Source organism: Echiichthys vipera (genome assembly GCF_963691815.1).
Source record: "Echiichthys vipera genome assembly, chromosome: 2".
Lineage (NCBI taxonomy): Eukaryota > Metazoa > Chordata > Actinopteri > Perciformes > Trachinidae > Echiichthys > Echiichthys vipera.
Window position 1 is genome coordinate 14,115,048 of NC_139827.1, and position 20,841 is coordinate 14,135,888.

Below are 20,841 nucleotides of genomic sequence, written 5' to 3' on the forward strand. Positions count from 1 at the left end.
AGCTACTATTTTTTAGGGTGTCTTAAAGAAACAAGCGTTAAAATAGAGCATTTCTGACAGAGGGGGAATACAGGTTATTCAAACAGTGTGTTTTCTGAACATTAAAGCATGTAAACACGTTCTCCCAGAAACACAACATACAAGTATGAACCTGAAAACGAGCACAACACAGGACCTTTAAAAATCCATGTGACGTGACGTGCGAGGGGTGTTTGTTGTTACCACACCACACCCTTTCCTCTTCTTTTTGTATAATTTAATTGTACATGCAACAGGTCATTAGGGAGGGGAGAAAAATGAGGGGAAGAGGAAGGAAAAGGTTTGTCAAAATCTTCTGCTTTTATGCAGTTAAAAAAGGACGTAGGCATGTATGTTTCCCCCAAAAAGTGAGGAAGTGCTTTTGGCTGAGCAATTTTTCCTACAGAGCAACCAAAACCTGTAACTCTGTACCTAATGCAGGACGCGACCTACAGTACCCACTCTCACCTCATTTTCAGGACATCTTAAAAAAAGGCTTCTGGAAAATCAAACCTGTTGTCACTAGCTGTTTTTTTTTATTTTTCCACTGCTGCTGATCTGTTTTAGTCTGTTATTATCTATTATAATGTTTTACTCTGATTTGTTTTATTGTATTTATTTATTTATTTTTATTTATTTTAGGGACCATCTATGGACATTAGTCTTTGGTTATAATCCTGTATATTTACATCATCACGTTCATCATCATAATTTATCCCTTTGTGAAAATGGAAAAACATTATATGTTATACATACATTATATATATTTTATTTTTTATTTATTTTATCTATTTTCATGGATACATTGCTGACCTCCTCGCAGAAAGTAAAAAAAAGTTTTCCTCGACAGTAAAAAAGACAAGTATCATGTAATGTACCTGGGATTCAAATTGGATCTTAGGCCTTTATGACAGTAGAAAGATGACAGTGGACCCTGAGACCACCAGAGCACCCCGATAAAGTTTGTCACAACTTTGGAATCACTTAATTTATAACTTAATTTCTGTATTCAGTGGTCAGTCTGAATAAACCGTTTGTCATGAAAAAAAAATAGTGTTTTGTTCACACCTCCCTGCAGGAATCGTCCCTCCAGCCCCATGAACTGTGCATCCACGGTAAAAATCAAAGGGGCTGTGAGAGATCTGAGAATGTGTCCCGGTGAAAAGAGCAGGGCAGGACCGAGGAGGGGAGGAAGTGAGAGCAGGGAACAGGTCGGTCCGGTCTTCTCTCTACAAGGTGGATGTCTGGGCGGTGACACACCTGTTAACCTGCCTGGGAGGAGCTGCCAGCGTCAAACTCTGCGCTGACGTGAATGTCGTGTGTGAGTGTGTTTGAGAGCAACCAAAGGGAGAGGAGAGACAGAGTGGGAGCCACAGGGTGAGGAAGACACAGACGGAGAAGAAGAAGAAGAAGTAGAAGGAGAGAGAGAGAGGGTGATTTTTGTGTGCCTGACCCCCCCACGACCTCCAGGATGTTTAAGAAAAAGGAACCTAAGGACAGTACGCTCAAGTCTTCGGGCAAGAGCAGCAAGTGAGTTTTCCCATGAACGTAATGCACATATGAATGAATGAATGTATGTGTGTGGTGACACTGTATCTCGGTCATGTCCCCCCTCCTGCTGTTCTTCCCCAGCCGAGCACTGTGTCATGTTTCCTGTGCGTGCCGTTGTCCTCTTTTCTCTCTGACTGTTGTGGTTCCCCTCCTGTTACAGTATGGTCGGGGTGAAAGTTTTCTTCATTGATTTTATTTTGTCAAGGTTAATACTCAGTGATGGCAAAGGCAAACTGAGATGTCTGCAGGGCCCTGAGGCCAGGTTTACTTTGTAAACATGAGGTGCCTCAGAGTGCCTAAAAACAACAGGTGGAACTGGTGAAAATGTGTTTATGACGGAGATATGGTAGCCACAGAGGGATCAAACCTCATCAGTTCTTTTGAGTCTGCTTCTTTAGGTACACAAACACCAAACATATGACTTTCAGGGGCCAGTTTTCACTGAATCTGAACCGACATTTACACTAAAGATAAAAACAGTGTTGTTGTTGATCATATCTCAATGAGGAACTGAACTCGTCCTGTGTGTGTGTGTGTGTGTGTGTGTGTGTGTGTGTGTGTGTGTGTGTGTGTGTGTCACTAATCCAGTATATAACCTACATTTGGTGTGTGGAGGCTAGAATGCTGTGTCTAACTTGATTAAGAAAAGGTTTTTAAAAAGCTTCATTTGATGTGTAATATGTGAAATGATCCCATTCTGTTCATGCATTTGACAGACAATAAGGATCCAAATGATCGGTTCTGTCATTTATCAGAAAAAAAAGTTAGTGATCACACTGCAGGTGAACGTGGATGATGAGATGATTTCACTCTAAGTAAGGGCTTTAAATCCACATCCAGACACACAGTATGTGACAGAGAGGATCTGAGTGATAGTTTCCACCTTTCTGTCTCTGTCAGATGTCACAGCACTGACGTGGTTTCAGGCCGGTGATGACCAGGTGGTGTCACCTTGCCCCGGACATGTTGTGTGACTGCTGAGGTGTGATGAGGGCTGGGCAGTCTACACTGCTTAGCTGGTTTCTTTCTCTCATGTGGGCGTTGGTTCCCAACTGTATTTTACAGAGTGACACAAGGCGTCAGATTTTCCCATCGGAAAATAAATCAGTGAAGACTGTGTAAAGCAGGGCTGTAACTAATGATTATATTCCTTAATGAGTGATATTTGCATTTGTTTTTCCGATGACTGATTAATCATTAAGTTAATAAAATGTCAGCAGGTCCAGATCACACTCTCCCAAAGCCCAAGGTGGTGTTTCCTCTGTGACAGATGATGGCACGTTGCATTCAAGATCAATTGTTCTGTTAGTGGATACTCATTGAGCTTGAATGGAGCTTTAACGAACTTATTCACATTAAATGTGAAAGATGTTAAACCTGCTGAGCTCTGAGCTGCTTTCAACCTCTTTCAACCGCAACATTGAACCCAACTGAATTTCATAATATATACATACACTGTGAGCTAGGAGGAGATTTAAACATTATAACCAAATCAGGGAGTGTTTGTCGTACAAGTTTTGTGATCTTGCAACTGACTCAAAAAGGCAAGCCCTTCTAAATTATGCAGGTTTTCCAGTTATTCTACTTTCAAGTCAAATCAACCATAGATGCTAACTGTCTCCTGCTATGGCCATTCATAAATGCAACAAAACACTCATTGTTGAGTCATTTCCAAAAAAACTCATATATTGTATTTTAGTGCATTCTTTGCATTTGGGCGTTGCCATTTAGCTAACTAAACACAAAATACTCAACACACCAGAGAAGTCAGTGTACCCAAACAAGCAGCAGTTATTAACTCAACAAGTCCCTGCAGAATTCAATGAAAGCACACAGTTCACTTCCTCCATCAGCTGACAGAAGTGCAACAGATCACCTCACAAACGTCTCATACTCTCCTGACAAACACCTACTCTGCGCCATAGATCAGAGGAAACACATACACACACACACACACACACACACACACACACACACTCAACAGCCTCCCCTCCCTCACATCCAGATGTGACAGAAAGATGTAATGAAATTGAGTCGACCTCTTGTCACAAGTATCACCAAAAGAAGCTTCCTTTATTTGTAAAAAAAAAAAAAAAAAAGTGTTAGATAAAGAAGTCAAAAAAGTTAAGGTAGTCTTTTCAAAGTTTTTTTTTTATTGATGACACTCTTCTATACGTCTAAGAAGACAACATAATATATCAGACTTTGATTTTTCCATTGTTGTGACACAGTCCAGCAACTTTTATCAAGACAAAGGTGTTAAATGTCTGACATGAAGATATATTAGAAAATAAGAGACATAAGAACAGTTTGGCTGTCCTCGATTAAAGAACTAACACCCATGCAATATTGTCAACTAATATTTGATTTAATTGACGGATCTGAGCATCTTCACAAAGAATCATGCACCTCTCTAAAACTTGTGTTTACCAAAGATGGTTTCTTGGAAAAAAGTTGTGAGCAAAACATAAAAATTACTGATTGACTAAAGAAATCTTAGTGGACTAAGATCAAAAAGACCGAGCGCTCTTATTAACTAAGAGGGGACAGCCCAAAAGAACGTTTGATTTTTTAGGTAAAAAAAAAAACAATGTAATAAGGTAAAAAAAAAAGTATTGTAATGTATATAACCATACTGTCTGATTCTCATCAGCCAGCAGAGAGAGGCATGTCTCCTCACCTCCAGCAACTGATGAGGCTGTCAGAGGTGGTTTAAACAATAGCAGGTATTAGTGTCTGTGTGTGCGTGTGTGTGTGTGTGTGTGTGTGTGTGTGTGTGTGTGTGTGTGTGTGTGTGTGTGTGTGTGCGGCACATACCTGTCCCTCCTGCCGAGTGAGCAGGAATAGGGAGTCCATTGTCAGAGCGGCTGCAAAACCAGATCAGCTCGCAGCTCACTGAGTCAGCTCAGGAGGAAGAACACAACATTCCTCTGTGGCTCCATCATCACAGACGGAGCTGTTTGAAATTGTGTTCAGGCCGTCGTAAATCTAACTCATATATGACACTTTTCTCTCCAGAGAACTGTCCTCGTACAGCTTTGGTATGTGGTGTATTCACAAGCGAGGTCTTTGCCAACATTCTTTGGTTCGGTGTTATCAGCTCATCAAGTGCATGAATGAGGTTTGTAGTCAGTAACGTAAAACTCTCAGGGAGAAGAGGAGATCAACATGTTAATGTGGTTTTTAGAGTGTAAATGCTGCACATTGAGCGATGTTCCTCAGAGTTAAAGGGTGTTACAAAAGGAAAGATTAGGTCATTTTCCATCCTTGGTGTATCAGAGCTGTTTTCAGGTGAATTAACGTGGTAAAATACATGATGTGTAACACGACAGCCGCAGTAACATCTGGACTCATATTTGTAAGGAAGTTTTAATGACCTCACCTCAAAGTGAAGTCATTTGTTGTTTGGAGACACAAAGTATTAAATACAGTAAGGAAGTTTTCATCAGGCCACAAACTTCATGACAAAGCTCCTTTATTGTCCTCCCTTCTTTAAACTCTCACATGTTTGCAGGTGATTTGATGGAACTGCCACTGTAATTTAATTAACTCACCATTTATTCAAACGTAGAACAAGTCAATTACACAAATACCCTAACAACTTCATATTAAATTGTAACATCATCCTGTGTCATCTTTATTCAAATCCTCCACATAGACGTCTTATTTAGTTCTATGGGTGTAGTTAATCTCCAGCCAGCAGAATCTCCACCTCCCTTTGTCTGCCTGTGGCATCGCTTTACCTTTTCACCGACACAAACAGTGACAGCCACAGGCAGCCACCGTGGAATGGCGAGCATGTACGGAACGCTCCAGGGGCGACCCGCAAGGTGAAAATAAATGCCTTCGAGACACTTCATGTGTGATTTATTGGGTTGTGTTTGATAAAACAATACGGCAATAAACAGGCATCAGTCAGATAATACAAAAGATTCAGTGCAGAGTTTTTCTAGTGGAGATCTTAATATGTGTCCTTAATACCTTTTGGTAAAATGATAAAATGCCAGTGAAGATTTATTTCACATATAAACATAAGGAAGTATAATCAAAAGGAAGTACCCTTCTTCCTCCTGAACCACAAAATGTATCAAATCAAGAAACTTAGATACTCAGATACAAATTGTTCTGTGTCATCCCCGTCTTTTTGCTGTCTACCCGAAGTCCACAGTGATTTTGTTGTCAATATTTATCATCACTGAGATATCTGATTAGGAACGAAACATGTCAAACTAAAAGGCAAACTGAAAGAATCCTAGCCGCTTGTTCTGGTGAGGATTTGGGACTGTGAGAGGGATTGTTGGAGCATGAGATGATTCTCAAAAACGCGTAATCTGATCCATGCTTGTGGCTTCATCTCTGACATTTTCCGACTCCTTCTCGTCACGTTGCAGGGCCCAGACCAGCGACCTGGCCTTGCTGATTGCCAAGATGCAATCAAATGCCGACACGGTGGAGAAAGACATCCTCCGGTCTGAGGAGCTGCTGGCTTTGGTGAGAAAACAACACTGAAAGTTACATACAAACTACTGCATGAATCACTTTTATTGGACAGCCCTCACCCTGACTGTTGTCTTCTTGCACTAGGACGCTGAAAATGACAAGAAAGACCTGCCCTTCGAGCACCAGACAGAGGTATCAGACAAGCTGGGCGAGGCTGAGGATCTTCTGCCGACCCTCTTCCTGGACGTCGACAAAGCCAAGAAGGCCAAACACCCGCAGGCCAAAGAGATAGAGAGCGAGTGAGTTGTGACGCAATAAGTGCAACAAAGACAGATAATAACAAAGCTGCCCACTGGAGAGAAGCGTGCAGCCATTGCAAATGTAACCTGAAGAGGGAAAACTTGTGCTTATCTTCTTTGTGAAGCATCACGAATGGAGAAACATTTGTGCAATGGCGAACACGGCCAAAATAGTGTGTTTGCTGCTGCTTAACTGCTTCTAAACTTGCTGACAGGACTTTTTACATGTTTGCACATACATTTACAGTTTGTCTTCCACTATACTGAGTAACAGAGGTAAAGGTAATAATCTTAATCTTTGTTACAAGACTGGCCAACGTGGTGTTTGGGTTATATCGCCACCTGTTGGTTTGCCGTGCTCTTGACAGTGCTTTAATTTGTTGTTTTTTTTAGATAGTTCCTGTGAACTAGGACTAAGAGACTGACAGCATTCAAGATGGTTTACAATTGAAATAAGCTAAATTAACTGATATTAAAGCAGGCAGTTTCTTTTCATGATTATTTGTTGATTAACTGTGATTGTGAAAGAAGCAGGATTGTAAGAATTGTATTTACTTTTTGATTATTTCATAATTTCTTGGTGATATTATTAATTTTGCATTTATTCATATGATTATCATGCACCTCACATTTTGAGTCCCAATAAATACCTAAAGTCCTTTGTTTCTCTGCGTCTCTTCTACTCTCTGGTGACTCCTCCAGTCTCCTCGTCCTCCATGAGCGCTGGTTGAAGGACTGCGCCTTCTACCGAGACATCTACGAGCAGATTGACGACGTGTCGCTGATGCCCAGAATCGAATGGGGGCCTGTTTTTAACCAGAAGCAAGTACGTATGATCACACAGAACATTTGGATCAGGCATTGATGTCATTCTTTGATCTTAAAGAATAACGTTGGCAGTATTTTAGACGTTTCTTATTATCAACTAATCCCATAACAAGACCAAAACCAATGATGATGCTACGAACATGTAAAAGCCTGATGTGTCTTATTCATCTTTGCCACAGACCTCCTTTTTTCACTATGACATGTTCCTTCATTACCAGAAACTGTTGTTTCCCCTTACATGGTCCTGCTGCTGTAAATACTTATTGGCATATGTTTTGTGTATTTATCTATAACCTTTATTTAAACTCTGGAATATATTGAGGTGTAACCTCATTTGTAATCTAGCCGAGACAAAACATAAAACGTTTGAAAAATAATACACAAGCAAATCCAAAATATCAGAAAGTGACATAGAAGAAAGAAAACAGAGACATCTAGTTAGAAAACAGATGCAGTTATGGATTTAAATTGTCCGAATGATAAGAGCGCTGTAAGTTTCAGGGGGTTTGCAGATGATCCGTTGCTGAAAATAGAACAAACAAACAAATTCACTATTTACTCCTGTTTAGTCATGTTTGCTAAAAACTACAGTTCCCAGCTGTTTCTGAAAATGAGCCTTTTCTAAAAAAAATTGAACATATATTTTGGAAATATCTTCTAAGGATTTACATTTACATTCGGAACAAATGTCTCTCAGAGCAGACAGGGTACAAGGAAGTCCAACGCTGTTGAGAGACGTTGACTGGTTTATTTTGTTTTTGCTGTGGAAATAAGAAAACTATAGGAAAGAAAAGAAACATAACTTAACTTTCAAATTCTACTTCTGCTCTACATGCAGTTCATACCTGTTGCTTTCCTTCAAACAGGTTGGGCACGTTTTCAACCATGTTGCTTTACAGACTCTACCCACCCTGTGATGAACACATCAACCAAAAAAACAATTGATTAAAGAAAAGCTTTAACTGTATTCTTCTGGTGTCTGTGCTCTTAGAAAATGGTGAACACAGATGAATACGGCCCAACCATGGCAGACCTGGAGAAGCAGGTCGCCGCTCACAACATCATGCACAAAGAAGTCGAGGCCTACAACTCGCAGCTTTGCGTCAGCTCTGCAGGCAGCAAGGTGAACAAGAAAACACTTATTCTAAGTTCCTTCGCTTTCACTTTGAGCACTTTGCATTCTCCACAGCAACAGCTGTTCAACATGTAATGGCTGCCTACTTGCATTCTTTAATGTTAATGAGAACCCTATCTTGTCTTTTAGGAGAAATACGTAGAGCTGAAGAAGCAGTACAACAATCTACTGGTGAGTTGTGTTTAGTTTGGAGTTTTACGTTGAAAAGTCTTGACCATAAAGACAATGAGTGAACATCTATTGAGTCATGTCTCATTACTTTTTCTTTAAAGTAACAGCAAAATATTTCCTTTTCAACCTTTAAGTTTTATTTTCCTGTTGGGTAAAAATTGGTCAACAAAGATTGGACACCAAACGAGTTTTGGCTTTTTATTCTCAGAGCGTTTTCTGCAGAAAAGGACTGTGCTCCGTGCACACAAACACAGGCTGCTAGAGAGACAGACCCAGAGCTGAGGGCCGCTCGCTCTTTATACAAAACATGAACACATAGTCTGCGTTTAGCTGGGTGACATACAAGATAAGTCAGTAACATTAGTCACATTCATATCATAAACTTTGTCATACTTGTATCACAGGACAAAGGGAAGTATCTTCACAAGATACACAGAGCTGAACATTGTATGCACAGATAAAAACTTCTGCATCATGAGGAGATAAAGAATGTGATTTGTCCTGTGTTTTAAAACCTGATTCATGCAAATTGTAATTTCCGTCACATTCCTCTTGTCAGATTTAATTGTTTGTTACAGCATCTGTAAAAGAAGCAAATAACAAAACAAATGTTGAGCCTCTTCTCCCTAACTGATATGCCGTTTGTTTTATTTTGTATTTTCCACAACAAATACTATTGCATTTTTGACATAAAAGTTTATAATTTCAGAACTACTCAGGTCTTATTGAGTTTTATTTAATTCCACCCTCAGGACAACTCCAAGTGGCGTCGCCACTACCTGAATAGCCTGTATGAATACATGCACAGCTGCAACAAAGAACTGGTCTTCCTGGGAGAAGAACAGGACAAGATCAAAAAGCAGGACTGGAGTGACCGCATCGTGGACCCACCTGATGTCCGCCGGCAGTATGAGGTCAGGACTGACAGTGAAACATTATAAATCACAATAAATAAGAAGGATCCAAACAACTGAATGAATTAATCAAATCCAATCTAAATAAATTATCCCCAATTTGATCTGATCTTAATCAGAACTTCAAGAACAACAGCCTGCTGTCCCACGAGAGTGAAGTGAACAAACTCCAGGACGAAGGAGAAAGACTTGTTGGACTGAAGCACCCTGCCAGTGAAACAATACAGGTGAGTCTCATTACCAAGAAGACACTGCTGTCAACAGCAAAGGAAACTCTTTGATTCTTTAAGTCTTCAACTTTTAAACTCATCTGAATGCTTCTTAAAGCAATACTTACCTTTCTGGCATGTCTCAAAGCACTTGATTTAAAAATGAACAACTCCGCTTTCCTCCAAAGTCCCACCCTCTTCCCTCTGATGCTCCCTCCTCCCCAGAGCAAGCCCCCACCACAGCGACTTCCTGGTTGATCCAATAAGGAAGTGCCAAAAACTGCAGTTCTCCGAGTGTCCACTAGGAACATGTTTCATAACAGAGCAGTTTCTCGTTGATCCCCATGTTAAATAGGCTGTTTTCACAGAATAATTAAACCTATTTACGGCCTGGTGCAACAAACCATTCTAGTCTGTATGTAACACTGAGGGGGGTGAATTGTTTTGTACCAGGCTAGTTTTTATTTTATTGGAGGTTAAAGTTTATGAATAATTAGGGGCACAGCCTCTTGAGTGACAGTTAGCCCCTGGTCCTCACTTCTCCTCAGCTAGTTGTCAGGATTAGCATGCTAACTCCGTCATCCCGACCTCGACTGAGGTCATTTGTGTGGTGGTAAAGTGACAAGATGGTTTGCTCTCCGATCGTCTGTAAAAAAGATGGTACAGGAACACACCGTGTTAACTCTGTTATGTTAATTAAATAGTCGCACTTGCACCATGACTTGAATACAGCCTGCTATCTATGACACATACACTAGATGCTAATCTAGAGCACCGTGAGGATTCGGCCCGGGAGGGTCGTTGTTTTACAGTCTATGGGCATGGTACTGTGTTGGATATTCAACACAGTCTCACACCCAGCACGTCAAAGAGAGACACTTGGTCAGGGGCCCTTGGAACAACAGTTTAAATCATAAATCATAAATGCTGGCTGCCTGCACTTGACTCACAGAGCCTGTGTAATCTCCGCCAGAGACACAGGAAATTTTAAAAAATGACTCCCGTTCCCTCCCGGTCCCAGAAAAAAATCTCAACATTGACTCCCATTCCTGTTTATCTAGTAACATGTTGTGTTAGCCTAGCTCTCGGGCGGTGGTGCTAATGTTGCTAATTCAGTATACGTCAGCCAGATGGACGTATCTCCCTCCCCCCAACGTCACATCAATGCCCTTCTTTGGTAGGAGGAAATGAGTTAAAATCTGACAAGATGGCGACTCCCAGAGGCTAATATGATTGGATAAAGTTGGGAGAACGGGGCCCCGACGGAGAAGCTACGTCCATTTTTTTACAGTCTATGCCACCAACATGTGCGGTGCTCCCTCTCTCCCCACCTACCATCTTAAATATTGTGTCTGTTGTTGAGGATGGTGCTCTCTCTCTACGTGCACTGCTTTTTATATTATCTGGCGTTGGCACGCCTCTCATCATATTCATTTTTAAGAACTTAAAATGGGAGTGTCTAGCCCGAATTCACCAGTAGGAGGTTCCACTTTGACAGTGCACTTTGCCTAGCTGGTGGTCCGAAACTTCGAGCTTCCCATGGTACAAAGGATTGGTCAGACTTTTATCAGAAATACATGAGATTTTAATATTTTTGAGTTTCAACACCTTGTGGATTTATTTAAATTTTAGTGTGCCATACGCTTATTAGGAGCATTTTAAGATTACAAAAGAAAAGTGTAAAAATGTCAGAAAGGTAAGAATTGCTTTAAATCCAGGTAGAGCTAACTGCTAACTTTATGTTTCATCTCAAAAAATGTTTTGCTACATTTTACAAACGTATTCAAATGATACAACAGGGATGGACAGTTTACATGCACTTTAGTGTATATAACTTTACTTCTGTCTGGATTCAAACATACAGTAATATGCCGTATATGATTCCAGATGTTTTGTTTTTTTATCTAAAAGTCAATTAATATTGCAAGTTCATCTTTATTTCGTAGAATTTCAAAACATTTAAGACATGAAATGAAAAGTCCATGTCATCTCCAGGCGCAGAGAGACGCTGTTCGCAACGAGTGGCAGAAATTCCTCAATCTCTGCATTTGTCAAGAGACACACCTGGACAATGTGGAGGAATACAAAAGGGTAAATATGGGACGACACAATATGTCATTACAGCAATCTGCACTTGAGTCAAGTGTGTGTGAGTCAATGCACCTTTTGTCTCTTTGTCTGTAGGGTGACTCATGTTTAATGGTACACTTATATATATATGGGTTTTATATAAAAATTATGTTTTGTTTTATTTTCCAGTATCAAATGGAGACTGAGCAGCTGTCTGAGACACTGTCCAAACTCAACAACAGTCTGGACCCCAAGTCCATCAGCAAGAAGAGCAACTCAGAGACACTGCTGCAGCTCGAGGTACAGACAAACGTTTAAAGTGGAGTGGTAAAGCGTCAAGGGCATGAGAAATTCAGCTTGCACCTCCCTGTGGGAGAAAACGCTGTAGCACAAACTGCTCAAATAGTTATATGATGAAGTGACAAGTCGGTTCTTAGATTTAATATGGAATATGGTATAAAGTACACATTGGAAAATCTAAAGTGAGATTAAAATTATTATTTTATGTTGCATTTGTATCGCTATTCTTCTTGAAGGTATTTCTTTATATTGTTTTTCTTTTCTATTGTTATTTACCTAGTTTTTTTGACGAGCCGGGAAAAATAGATAAATAAATTAAAACACCATACACCACATAATATATATGCACAAAATACTAATTTCCTTATTAATTTTATTTTTTTGAAAGGTTTGCTTTTATTTAGCTGTGGATCTCACAGCCTCCCCTCATATTAAAAGAGGTTAATTATTTAAAAAAGAAGTCCAGATCAGTGGGTTTCTACCACAGTTTCCATTAACAAAACATTTACCAGCTATCCCGAAGTTTAAAAAACAGTAAAAGATACATTATGTAGGATATTTCAGTATGATTTTGGACACTCAAAGTGAAAAATGTGCATGCATGAGGATGCATTAGGATTGAGGGTTTGTTGCTTTCTACCATGAGATGAGTATTTCTAAGATGTCTTTTTTTGTGTGTGTGCGTGTTTCCCATCAGGCCGAGGAGAAGGCTGTACAGAACAGCGAGCAGCTGCTGGCAGACCTGAGGAGACGAAGCACCACTATCGCTCCTCTGAAGCTACGACGCAACGCCCCCAACAGACCCATCACAGTGGAGACCCTGTGTGACTGGGAGACGGATAAGGTGGAGTTTGATAACCTTTAATTGTCAGAGAACGCAAAAAAAGCAGAAACTGTCAAATATCCACAGCTGAGTGTTTCAATTCAGGCGTTCTTGTCCATAAAAACTTTTTTTGGTCATGTGTTTCATTTCTCATCATCTAGGATTCTGTGGAAAGAGGAGAGAAGTTCACTCTGAAATCTAACTCAGACGATAACTGGGACGTTACCTCCCCTAATGGGGCAACAAAAACCTTCCCGGGAGTTTGCTTCCAAATCCCTCCACCTGATCCAGAGGCCATTGACAAAGTGGACCTGTAAGTGACCCAAGGTTGTATTGTCATGCAGCTACAACGAAACAATGCAAGAACACGTCGATAAAACAGTTTTTAATTTATCAGGTTGGGTGGTGAACTGGCAGACATCAAGAAGAAAAGAGCTGCTCTGGCGGCGTCCCTGAAAAATCATAAATCCGATGTCTCCAGGTCCCTACAATCAGGTCTTTGTCCATGACTTACATCCTTAAATATCCTAATTATAAGGCATCATGATGATTATTTATAACCAGTGGCAAAATTTTTATCTTAAGGCCACAATCAATAAATGTCCCTGTTTTCCTTATTCAGCCCCAGTGTCTGCTGCCCCACTGGATCCTAGAGCAACAGCCCTGGCTCAGCAGCTGGACAAGCTGGACGGTGACCTGGATAGCGCTGAGGAGAGCCTGTTGAGCCGCCTGCGAGCCCCACTGAGCCGCACCGACCCGGCTGGAGATCTGGCCAAGAGGCTGAGGGAACAGGAGGTGAGAGGAATAAAGTCGCAGAGAACTGTGGCAGCTGTGTTGTTCATTTAATCTTTATTCACTGGAGCGAAGATTGTTCCTGTTATCATAATACCAGATAGCAATAATTTACCAAATATCATCAACCACTTGTCTTTTAAGGATCTGTGGATACCCTGGGTGATGATATTGTTGAGTTAACAGTTTGATCTAGGAAGGTGGAGGTGATTTGACGTCTGATATTTGACAAAGCCCTTGAGTTTATGGGTGTGAGTTTCTAAAACATCCACAATTGTCCTTTATAGGAAGCTGCCAGGGCTCTGAAGGCTCTGGAGCAGCAGAAGCTGGCAGCTCAGGCTGAGATGCAGCCCCTGCTGTCCAAAGATGGCAGCTCTTCTGCACTGCCACTCAAACTGAACGCTACCAACAACAAGCACAACAGCATCGCAGCTCTTTCTGACCTCTACAAGAAGAAGTAAGTGGATGTTTTGTTTGGGAAGTTGCATTTATGTGGAGACATGGTCGAGGGTTTTGTATTAAATGAAAATATGATTTCAGGGCTCGACAGTAACAGTTGCCAGGTTACTACTGGCAACCATTCTGAGAAATTGGCAACAGATTCCTTTGGTTGCCATCAGTGGGAACCACTTTTTCACAGATTCAAAATAGAGACAGCAAAAAGCAAAATTTGCACCCCAAAATAAATAACTGTTTAATATTTAAATATCGCTGTTACACTCACGGGATCAACGGGATCAAACAACGCTGCACATGCATTGTGTTTACTCGCAGCGAAGCAAATTAAGTTGCTTGACTGTGGAAACAACTTATAGAAAATCATTTTAGTTTGGTTACTGGAATAAAGCTTTTATTCTCTTATATCTCATTTTCATTATTAAGAGTGTTTACTCAAAATATCAGCTGACTAAAAATGGCAACCAAAAGCTGATGCCGGCCTGGTAACCACTAAAGGTTAGTGTTCAGGCCTGGCTTGTCCCTGTTCTAAAATGGCAAATTAAAACTTTTCCCTCAATTCTTAATGGACATAAAAACACCTGTAAATACTCACAATACACCTAACTTTACATTTATCTTTCTTATCAGAGCGAATGCATCTCTCAACCTGGAGGGTCAGATTAAGAAGGTGGACGGCCTCGTCTCTGGGTTTGAGAAAAGGCTCAGTGATGATGGTCCAATCCCTGATGTGCCAAATGCAATCCAAGCCCGTGCCGAGGACATTCGGGTGAGGAAATCTGCATTTAAAATCTTACCTTTAGCAGATAAAAGGTGTTTCTATCTCTCATAGATTTAACTTAGCGTTAACAGATTTTAAATGGCATGTTTCCTTTGCTGTATTCAGTACCAGCGACAATCTGTGGCAGCGGCTCAGGATGACATGAAGAAGCTGAGTCAGGATCTGGAGACCACAGAGCAGCTGTGCAGCTCTCTGCAGCAGGGCTACCAGGAGTACTGCCCTGACATCCGACGCCAGAGAGCAGAGGTCAAGCAGCTGCAGACCCGCTACGTGAACGTGGACAACCAGCTGAAGCAGAGGTGATTATCAGACTGTGAACGAATCAGATCGATTCAGCTCGATATCCCAAATGAGTCACAAGATAAATGATGAATAAAACGATAGGAAAGAAGAAGAAAAGAACAAATTACAAACATATTTTTTGCTACTTTTTTTTTCTTTCATTTTTTAAAATCCAGAGATTTATGCCTCTTCACCCCTGTAAACATTATCAAATCATACAACAGGGATGGACAGTTTACATGCACTTTAGTGTATATAACTGTACTTCTGTCTGGATTCAAACATACAGTATTATACATGATTCCAGATGTTTTGTTTTTTTATCTAAAAAGTCAATTAATATTGCAAGTTCTTCTTTATTTCATAGAATTTCAATACATTTAAGACATGAAATGAAAAGTGTTTAATTTTCTGTCATATTGATGAATTCTCTCAGAGAAAACCTTTTGCAAGAAGCTGCAACCAAGAACCAGGAGTTCCAGAGTACGTCCAAATCCCTGAAGTCCTTCCTGGATAACCTGCCACAAAACCAAATTAGCTACAATGATGATCTGTCTCAGGTCACCGCCAGGCAGAGCTCCCAAGAGGTAAGGCTGTGATTTATGTATGCTCTGCTCTAAGCAAATCTGTAAAAAAAAGAAAATAAAAAGAAAATAACTGATGATAATAACTAATGATAGATGATATTTATAACTCACAGTGACATCTGTTAAACTTTTCCCCACAGAGGGTGATGGATGACCTGAAGCGAAAGGGAGATGACATCGACAGAGTGACTGACCTGTCTCAAGACCTGCAGGGTGTACTCAGTGTAAGCTTATAACGGCATCAAATATTATAATATACAATATACACAAGAGAGTATATTGGTGATTCTAGGCGTTACAATGTGTAAAAGGAAAATATCTCATCAGTTATGACATAATACCTTTACAAGTCATGCTTATTCAATTCCAAAAAAATGTTCGCAAATAGTCCATAAATGGGAAAACCAGTGTACTTGATTAACGGAATATATCTGATTTTGTGCTCAAAGCCTAATTCTTTAACTTCTTTACAGGATTACGAGACCAACGTTGACAAATACAACAGCACACTTGAGGATGCTGGAGCCACTGTTGCCAAGAAGCCTAATATGCTCACACTGGCCGATACTGTTCAGAAAGAGGTAACATTTAAATTCCTGTGTCTTTAACATTAAATAACGTTGTTACATTTATTAAAAGATCAAGGTGGGCTGATGGTTCTTGTCTATTACAGGAAAAGGATCTGGTCAATCGTTACGCTGAAGCAACAGCTGAAAATACCCAACGCCAAAAACAGATGGAATTGGCTAAGAATCTCATTGCACAAGTAAGAAAACAAGTCTTGAATAAAAACAAATCTCCTTTGTGTGACCTCTTTACTATAAAATGAGTTTTTTTCCCATAAAACCGCCTAAATCTATGTCACAAAACCAATCACTTAACATCATATGGTCATTCAATTAATTTGCTTTTCCTGCTGCAGAATGAAGAGAAGGTCCAACTGGTGGCACAACACCAAGTACAGGTTGAAAGCCAACAAAGGAGTGCTTTCGAGCTAGACAGTCTGGCAAAAGAGCTGGAGGAAGAGAGGGAGAGGAAAACTCATGCCGAAACAGACCTGAGGAGCTTTAAAGATAGGTTGATATCGCTGAAGAGTCGCAGAGGAGTGGAGCGAGTTGAGGAAAAAGAAGTACTGCATTACTACCGCGACCCAAAACTGGAGAGTGATTTATCTGATCTGCAGAAAACACTGCACGACGAGTCCCTGAGACGTAGCACTATCCACACTGAGGTCGAGGTGTTTAACAAGAAAATCACCATCCTGGAGGAAACCATCAAAAACACTCCACCCAGACTGGTGACCAGAGAGGTGACAGAGTATGAAAGAGATCCTCAGCTGGACATAGAGGCGGCTAAGATCAGAGACGAGATAGAGAGGATGAGAGACGAAATTAGAGTGAAAGATGGGGAACATATACAGATGACGACAGAAGTCACGATTCTCCAGCAGAAGAGACCAACTATCAAAGAGAGGATAGTTAAGAAGGAAGTGGTGAAAGTAGAACAGGACCCGCAGATGTTAAGAGCCGTGCATACGTTTGACACAGAAATTTCTGATGAGAACAGCAAGATCAAACTCATCAATGATGAAATCTTCCAGACAAGGAGCCAGATTAATGCACTTGAGAGAGTGATTCCTAACATTAAGCCTAGGATCATCACTAAGGAAGTGAAAAAGATCGAACAAGACCCTGACCTAATCAATGAATCAAAGAGGATTCGAACCATCATGGAGGAAGAGAGGATTGAAAACAACTCTTTGTACAAAGAGGTGATGGAGCTCCACAATCGCTACAGAGAAGTTCAAGACTGGAGGCCAAAAGTTGAGGTGAAGGAAGTCGTTAATGAGATCTACCGGATAGACCCGAGCACAGAGGTGGAGATAATGCGCATCAGGAACGAATTACAAGACTCCAATAAGCAGCGCTCTGATGTGGAGAGGGAGATCACCCTGGTCACGTCTGATGTGAATGTCCTTCGTTCTGAGAAGCCCAAGGTGGAGGTTAAGGAAGTTCTCCAAGAGGTGGTTAGGGAGGAAAGAAGCCCTGAGAATGAGAAAGAGATTCAGAGGCTAAATAGTCAGGTAAACCATTTGCACACCAGTTACAACTCGCTCCTAAACCAGGTGAGCATGCTCAAGAGAGATAGAGATGGGTGGAAGACTGAAAAGTCCAAGATAGAGACAAAAGTCCTTAACCGAGAAGTCATCAAGTATGAACCTGATCCTCTGTTGGAGAAAGAAGCTGATCGCTTGAGAAGAGTTGTGCGGGAGGAGGCACAAGTGCGCCGCAACACTGAAGAGATGGTGTTTGATCTGCAGAACAAATACATCCTGTTGGAGAGACAGAAGCCTGAGGAGAAAGTGGTTGTGCAGGAGGTTGTGCGTTTACAGAAGGACCCAAGGCAGGTGGTCGAGCATGACAGGCTCGGCAGGAACCTGGATGAAGAAGTTACGTCCCGCCGTCAGCTAGACCTAGAGTTTCAGCAGCTTAGAACAAAGGTGGAAGAGAAAGAAAGGATTTTCAGAGAGAGTGATGAGCGCCAAAAGAGGATTCAAGCTGAGTCTGAACTCAGAGAGATCCGATTGCGCATCAGACAGCTGGAAAATGCCCCTCCTCCTGTTGAGGAATGTATTGTTGTCGAGGAGGTGCTGAAGGTTGAAAGAGATCCAAAACTGGAGAGAGCAACAAACGGCCTTCGGTCAGACTTTGACAAGGAAACCAGCAACATCCTGCGTCTCCAGAGAGAAATCCGTAATATCACCCTAAAGCTTGAAATCCTGCAGAGGGAGAAGTCTGGTGAGAAAACGGTGTACAAAGAGATTGTCCGCGTAGAGAAAGATCAGGCCGTCGAAGCCGAGAGGGAGCGCCTGAGGGAACAGGTGTCTCAGCATAAATTTTCCAGACAGGACCTGGAAGAGGAAATCCGACGTCTCAATGATAAAATCAACCTTCTGACGAGCGGTAAATCCAGCTCTTCAAGAGAGGAGTCTACCCTCATTTCGAACAGAGATGCCTTACAGAGGGAGAGGGACAACCTCACTCGGGAGCTCAGGACCCTCGAGGCCTCAAGACATGACATCAGCCTGTCTTTCCAGCAGCAGAGCAGGCTAATGAGTGAGAGAACACAGATGAGCAAGCAGAAGAGCCTTAAGATGGGGTCGGACACTCAGCGTCTGGAGAGGGAAATCCTGGCCGAAAAAGACAAGATCCATCAGCGAGACACGACCATCCGGGAGCTTCTGAAGAATATGCAGAAAGAGGAGCATGCAGAGACAAGGACCAAAGAGACCAACGTCTCCACCAAAATCACTATTTTGGATCCAGATACAGGCAAAGACATGTCCCCTTATGATGCCTACCTGCAGGGCCTGATAGATCGTCAACAGTACATCCATCTGCAGGAGCTGGAGTGTGACTGGGAGGAGATTACTTCCTTGGGACCTGATGGGGAGACATCTGTACTGCAGGATCGCAAGAGTGGAAAGCAGTACTCCATCAAAGATGCCCTGAAGGCAGGCCGCCTGACAGAGAATGATGTTCAACAGTACAAAAATGGCAAGATTCCCATCTCAGAGTTTGCGTTGATGGTTGCCGGGGAGAATGAGAAGCAACCCCAGTTCAACTCTATCACACACAGGTCCATCACAACAGTGAAATCAGCCCCCTCCGGCCTCCCCACTGCTAAAGAAATATACCCAGTTGCAGGAATAATGGATACAAACACTGACACCTGCTTTACAATACGCAGCGCCACCATGCGTAAACTGATCGACCCCACCACCGCGCAGAAGCTTCTGGAGGCTCAGGCGGCAACAGGCGGGATCATCGACATCAGCAACAATCAGAAATACACAGTTCACAAGGCAGCGTCCAGAGGCCTCATTGAGGACAGTCAACTCCAGAGAATACTCAATGCACAAAAGGCCTTCGCTGGTGTTGAAGACCCCGTGACCAGAGAGTGTTTGTCTGTGGGAGAAGCTGTTCAGAAAGGTTGGATGCCGAAGGACACTGCCATTCGCTACATGGAGGCACAGCACCTGACGGGAGGGTTGGTCAACCCTTCCACCGGCGGCAGAATGAGCATCTTTGACGCCCTTGGGTCCAAAATGATCGACAGCACAATGATGAGGGAGCTGCAGGCCGAGACGACCTACATTAAGGATATTGTGGACCCAATCACAAAGGAGAAGATCAGCTACAAACAAGCTCTGGATCGCTGTAAGAGAGACCCAGTATCAGGCTTACCAATGCTGCCTGCGTCCTCCAAAGAGTCTGGTTACAACTCCACCAGATATGCAAGATTCTAGATATGTTTACAACATAGTTGGAGTTATCTGGTCTGTGGAGCAATTTGGTAAAGATTAGTTTATGGTAAATCCATACTTTAATTATAATGTACATTTTGACTCAGGAAAAGTCCTCTACTGCAATGCTTTCTGTCTAGCTGAAACTATTGCTGCTGTTTTTGCCTTTTGTTTACCAAACATGTCTGATGTGGGCAGATGTTTTTTTGATTTAATTTAAAAACAGAGAATATAAATGTGGTTAATCTCTGATATTATTGTCTTATTAGGGACACTGGGACAAGGTGCAATGCTACTTACCAAGATTGATTTGATTATGTATTACTCGTGGGCTATCATTGACACTTTTGACCTTTAACTCAATCTTGTTTGATACTTTATGAAGAAACAAATATCAATAAATTTAAATTATAATGGTTGAAGACTATGGACTCCATCATTTTAGAACTGTGAGGTTTTTAAAAAAAAAAATAAAATACATGTACAATAGACGGTTTTTCAAATGTACTTCCAAGAACATCATACCAGATTCAATCTTATTTTAAGAACGCGTTAAAATCCGGTGACTTTTACCACAGCTTCCCATTGTATGCACCTGTCCGGCACCACAGGTATCAGGAGGAAGAAGGTATGTTTGTCAATTGATATCAAATCAAAACTGGGTACCACTGGTTGTAAATATAAACCATTAACTATTAGATATAATTTAAAGAATGCATATATTCTTTAATGAAGGGGTTTCCAACCATGGGGTCGGGACCTCCAAAGAGATGCCAGGATAACTCTGAAGGGATGATTACACCGATGTCTTTTGAGATACTGGATACTTTCACCTCTTTAAGCATCTAAAACTCCTTCACAAGAAAATGTAAAAGAGAG

General features: G+C 41.4%; 1 protein-coding gene across 1 annotated transcript; it reads left to right on the top strand.

Annotated features, from left to right (window-relative positions):
• Positions 1-1,345: 1,345 nt before the first annotated feature.
• evpla (envoplakin a) lies at positions 1,346-20,374 on the top strand. Its single transcript, XM_083922399.1, has 22 exons — positions 1,346-1,548; positions 5,961-6,060; positions 6,154-6,308; positions 7,011-7,134; positions 8,128-8,259; positions 8,401-8,442; positions 9,195-9,356; positions 9,476-9,583; positions 11,561-11,656; positions 11,825-11,935; positions 12,633-12,779; positions 12,920-13,071; positions 13,156-13,253; positions 13,381-13,553; positions 13,838-14,007; positions 14,637-14,775; positions 14,893-15,086; positions 15,506-15,656; positions 15,797-15,880; positions 16,130-16,237; positions 16,330-16,422; positions 16,579-20,374. The coding sequence occupies exons 1-22, from the start codon at positions 1,490-1,492 to the stop codon at positions 19,963-19,965; spliced, it is 5,985 nt and encodes a 1,994-aa protein (XP_083778525.1). The 5' UTR covers positions 1,346-1,489; the 3' UTR covers positions 19,966-20,374.
• The last annotated feature ends 467 nt before the right edge of the window (positions 20,375-20,841 follow it).

Coding starts and splice junctions, on each gene's coding strand:
- evpla (XM_083922399.1), top strand. CDS start 1,490: ATGTTTAAGAAAAAGGAACCTAAGGACAGTACGCTCAAGTCTTCGGGC. Junction 9,584..11,560: donor CTGCCAGTGAAACAATACAG/GTGAGTCTCATT, acceptor TGTCATCTCCAG/GCGCAGAGAGACGCTGTTCG. Junction 15,657..15,796: donor CCAGGCAGAGCTCCCAAGAG/GTAAGGCTGTGA, acceptor TTTTCCCCACAG/AGGGTGATGGATGACCTGAA.